We start from the raw sequence: 5,399 nt of genomic DNA on the forward strand, positions 1-5,399 counted from the left end.
AACAACCCCCGTGCACCAGGCGCGGACAATGTCTTTGGTCACCCCGATGCCTCGCGTGTATGGCATCTCGTCGGCGCCCGCACGACACGCGCGGCGGGTGGGGGGTGGGGGTGTGGGGAGCGGCTGTGCACAGCACGGTAGAGTTGTTCGTGCTTCTACCTCTTCTTTTATGATCTTTAGGTTGGGTCCATCACCAATTCCTTGTCCCATTTTATCACTGTGTCCTTATTCTTGAGCTCATCTTTTTGTTCGTCGGAACTGAGGAAGAAATAAGCGTGCAAGCTCGAGTTGTCAATTGAGGGAATTAACAGTGAAGACATAGAGAAAATATTAATCCAACTAGTGGAGCAGTTATGAAAGCTGGATATGTATTAAAGTGTCTAATTGTGGTTCTTGTTTTCTTTGATTTTGTTCTCGTTGCGAACAGTTGGTGAATTATGTACTCCGATGTATAAAAATATTGTTCAATGAAATAAAGAAGCAATTAAATCTGTTTCAGTGGCCTAAAATGAAATGCAAATGAGAAAAGAAAATTTTACTCTGTTTATTTAGGGGATGGGCTAAGTCCGATTAAAATTTGGTGGAGTAGTATACTCCACTAGCTTACTCGGCCGGATACTTCTCATTTTTGGGGACCGGCTAGAGATGCTCTAGAGCTTCTTCCTTTTTTTGCTGGTGGGAGATGCTCTAAAGCTATTACTGCTTATAAACGTACACACATAACGATATACCTTGATTAGAATCACCACGGAAATAAAATGTTGCCGAACATACAACAGAAATGTTGCATGTGGGAGTTCTCTATTGCCAGGACGTCCCAGGATCGTGACTTATGTCAGATCCGACGGCCAAGGGAGCGGTTGATCCAGTGAAATTATTACCCAACCGGCACCTAGGGCTCGACAGAAGGAAGTGGTAAAAGAAAGATCACAGTATTGCCAGGGTGCCTCTTATTGTTTGTCTCCGTTAAACAATTTGAGCGCTTTCGTCATCCAAATAATTTGGGACCTTTTCCACCATCCGTGCAAAGCATGATGTTCGCATTCTACAGTAGAGGCAGCTTATTCAAGGAAGTACAAAGCCCGCAGTAGTTTATTTTAGCTGAGCAAGGAAATGTTTGTTGTCTTGCTACGTACGTAGGCGTATGGATGTGTCCCGCCTTCTAGAAACTGATGGGATACGCCGGCGATTTGTCCGGGTTGAAGAGCCCAAAGTGCTTCTCGATCTCAGCCGGGCCCTTCTTATCCTCGTTGAACATGGCGAACACGTAGGCCTCGATGGCGCTGGGCCTCTTGGGCGTCCCTTGCCCGACATGTTTGATCAGGTTCTGGTTGTACGTCTGCGCGTTGTCCGTGGTCGCCGCCGTGCCGCCGGCTGAGGGCCACCCGCTCTCCGACACCACCACGTTGACGCTCCCGGCGCCGGCGCTCTCGAGCGCGGAGTAGAACGTGTCGACGAGGGCGTCGAACAGGTTCTGGTACGCGTTGCCGCCGTCCTGCACCACGGTGCCCGGCGACGTGAAGAGAGCGTAGTTGATGTCGATCTGGGCCTGGTTGTCCACGTACGAGAAGTAGGGGTACACGTTGGCGAGCAGCGGGGCGCCGGTGGTGGCCAGGTACTGCACGATGGGACCCATGTAGCCGGCGGAGAAGGTGCCTTGGGAGGGAGGGAACCCGGTGGTCACGCCCTGCGACACCGACGTGGACACCTTGATGCCGCCGAGCCCGGCCACGGCGAGGGCGGCGTCGAGGTTCTGCATGGCCGGGAGGATGTTCCCCGTGTCGCCGCCCTGGTCGCCCACCTCGTTGCCGGCGGCGATGTACTTGATGGTGAGGCCCTGGTGGGCCTGCACGTTGGTCTGGACCCAGGCGGTGGCGGCGGAGCGGTCGGAGGCGAGGGAGGCGAGGTCCTCGTTGGCCACGTCGATGATGAGGCCGATGTTGGAGCCGCTGAGGGCCTGCAGGGCGTCGGCGTCCGGGAAGTAGATGCGCATGCCGGTGATGCCGTTGGACTGGTAGAGCTGCACGACTTCGCTGGCCGAGGGCAGCCCGTCGCCGTTGACGCCGTAGCACACGCCGATGGACTGCACCTCTGTGTTTTCCAATAGTGAAACGCGCAACCGAAGTTAGTACTCTAGCTTGCTCACCGATAGATAATATGAAGGGAAGGGAATTGCCTGCAGGAATGGATGCCAGAAGCACTCCAAGAAGGGCCAACGCCACCGAAAACATGCAGGCACGATGCCCTGCCATCTCCACTAGTACGTCTTCCTGCAACCAAACTCTGCACCAGTAGTGCAGCTAGATCTTCCAAAACTCTGCACCTGGTACGTACGTCGTACGTGCGTGCGGTTTGCATGAAATGAACCAAGCATTCACCCCCTATTTATACGAACAACGCAAGCTAGGATGTAATGTAATTAGGCAGTTTGGCAAGGCACGCGGTCCACCACTGCTAGCCAGCTCCCGTTTTCCAGCGCTGCTGGCACGGTACGTAGACGTTTGCTCTGGCCTAGTACGTGGAATGGAATACGCGCCAAGGTCACGATCTGGTTCGGCACAACACATCGCCCGGCGACGGCGAGCTCGTCCACCAATCGCGGCGAGTGCGTACACTGCACTTGGGGGAAACAGCTGTGCCTCGTCGTCCGGGGCGTGGAATTCTAGTGTACGTAGCATGTACGTACATCCTTTTGACTGGACTTAGTTGGCATGTTCTACTGTTGAATGTTGATAGTAATGGTTTTGGAAGCATGGACACCAGTTCCAGTTCCGGCGCGAACCGAAGAAGAACGCTAGTTTGCGCTGTTCGCTCGTCTGTCCGCCCGCTCGTTCGCTGGACGCTGTTTTCTTTTTGTGCTGTTTTTTCTGTTGCCAATGGTCCGCTGTTTTAGAAAAAATCATATCACCAATAAGATTTTTTTTCAACCAATTCCTAACGGTTATGTCATGTACCTATTGTTCAAATTTTAATTGTATCAATTAGAAGCCTAGCAATGCATTTAATGGCTTAAATATAGCAAACAGACCCAAGAAATTGCCAATTTTTTACATGATACATGTAATGGTGTATGTTGAGTGTGAAAACAATCTCAAGTCCAACTGGCGAAACAGCGGTCGCTTCACATGTAAACTTGCTCATTCCCTCTTGAAACCTAGTTCCTTCCCCAAAGATGATACATGTAATGGTGTATGTTGAGTACAATTTCTAAGTGAAATACATCACGACTTTTTTCTAACTCACTGAGAAATTAAACACAATGCCTACATGACATACCATGACTCCATGCTAAGTTTCATATTTTCCAAACTTCATTTTCACTTAAAAAACAAAAAAAAGTTTACCTCCATTAAATACCTAGAAATTCATTTAATGCCCCAACAACAGAAAATTAAACCTAAAAATTGGCAAAAAATTTAAATGCAACTTCTAGTGGTATACTTACAATATAGGGGAAATGGACCATAGATCTATTCCTAAAACACTAATTCTAACCTGTGGGGGATCCAAGAATTGAACTTAGCCGGGGCGGAACATTTGAGGTATAAATTTTTTGATTGAAAAATGCAAGTCCGCTGAACCAAATCTCACAAAATTCAAATATGAAGCAAGATGCACTCGAGAATCAACATAACCAATGATTTAGAACAGCTCAAAATTCTCAACAACTAGGTGATCTAACCACCAAAAACACAAAATCTAACATGAACGTCATAGAGAACTACTAACATGGACTCCTGTCACTTGAATCATTCATTCCATGGCCCAAAATGCCCAACTCCATGACTAATAGATGCCTACAGCAGGTGAACAAGTTGGCTATCAATATATGTCTTAGAAAAAGTAAGCAAATAGTTTGAAACAATAGATAACAAAAAAAAAATTACCCTAAGTTGTAAGTATACGAGGAGGGTTTGGTAGATGGCCTCTACGGTCTCTCAAGCTTTGAAAATGTTCTCTAATCTTCCTGTCCTCAATTCCGGCAAATATTTCTCGCTCAACATAGCATACCTTCATATCATTCAACCAATCATCAGATGTCTTATTTCTCAAATTTATCTTTATGATATTCATGGTTGAGAAAACTCTTTCAACAGATGTCGTCACTACTGGCAAAGTCAAATTAAGTTTGATGAGCCGGTAAACCAAAGGAAATTGTAAATGTTCCTTAGTTTCAACCAACTTGAGGGCAAGTTTAGCAATATTGTCACAACCACAAAAAACATGATACCTTTTCATCATATCAATGTATATCTTGAGCTGACCATCCAAATGATATGATTCTTCTGGGTCGAAGTCGACTAAGTACATAGATGCAAGCTCAAGCAGGTTCTCATGATTAAATCTACTAAATGAGTCTCTAGGATCTAGACTAGCAATGCATATCAATAACCTTGTTGAAGTTTCACTGAACCGGTTATTCATCTTAGCTATGTTTCTATCAAGCACCTCATTGAATATTTCAATCTTGTAGTGATGGAAGCAATGAACAATTTTGCAGGAACTCCTAGGGTAACCCATTGCTAGAATATTCTCATCCATAGTAAGCATTGGTATCTCCCTTTTAAGACAAAACGAAGTGATACCCTAGAAAACGCCTGCCAATGGTAATCACCACTAGTGGCGGGTCAGAAGGGGTGCCCTTAACTAATAATCAATTACTAGTGGCGAGCGAAAATATGTGCCCATCACTGATCAGCATTACATGCAAGCCCATTGAAGCCCGCCTAACACCTTCCAAGTAAAAAACTTAACCTGACCCCTCCCATCCATCTGACCATCTCAATCTCCCCAGCCGCCTCCCTCACTTGTTGCGTCGGCGCCAAGGACGTGTTGGCCACACCTGCCCTCTACGACATGTGTTGTTTTGGCGATAGGCCAGGCCATTTGCTGATTAATCTAGCTCAGTTGCAGGCAGCACCTCGTGGGTGTGTTACTTTGGGTGGCTCCTGGTCGAGGCTAGAATCGACACGCGGGATGTCCTCCTCTGGAAGAAAATCATCGATGCTACCGGTGCTGGACGCCCCCTATGTGTTGTTGTCATTTAGACGGCTAACCATCTGATATTCTCCTGCCCCTTTACCGGTTGTTTTTGGGATGTGCCTGATGTTCGTCCTGGACAATGTCAATATCTGGCAGCTCCATATCCTAGATGTCTTAGCCACCGTCGCCCAAGTGACATCTCTTTGCGCAGGTGTGGTTGTGCCGCTGACAACTTTGGAAGCACCAAAACTTATTTAAGTTTCACGTGTGGCCTTCAACCACCGCTTCCCCTTCTCGTCAAAAACTGTCGCAACAGTGTTGTTCTCTGGAGGCCTTGCATGCTAGCCATCCACCAAGGTGAGATCGACTGATGGCTTGGTTGCTTCCATTTAAATCCTCGAGTGTGTGATGTAACT

General features: G+C 47.4%; 1 protein-coding gene across 1 annotated transcript; it reads right to left on the reverse strand.

The window, feature by feature from the left end:
- Positions 1 to 933: 933 nt before the first annotated feature.
- Positions 934 to 2,344, reverse strand: LOC119270407 (glucan endo-1,3-beta-glucosidase, acidic isoform-like). Its single transcript, XM_037552410.1, has 2 exons — positions 2,177 to 2,344; positions 934 to 2,091 (listed from the first exon to the last, which is right to left on the reverse strand). Exons 1-2 carry the CDS (start codon positions 2,250 to 2,252, stop codon positions 1,163 to 1,165), a joined length of 1,005 nt encoding a protein of 334 aa, XP_037408307.1. The 5' UTR covers positions 2,253 to 2,344; the 3' UTR covers positions 934 to 1,162.
- Between the last annotated feature and the right edge of the window lie 3,055 nt (positions 2,345 to 5,399).

The sequence above is a fragment of the Triticum dicoccoides genome, chromosome 3A (assembly GCF_002162155.2).
Source record: "Triticum dicoccoides isolate Atlit2015 ecotype Zavitan chromosome 3A, WEW_v2.0, whole genome shotgun sequence".
NCBI lineage: Eukaryota > Viridiplantae > Streptophyta > Magnoliopsida > Poales > Poaceae > Triticum > Triticum dicoccoides.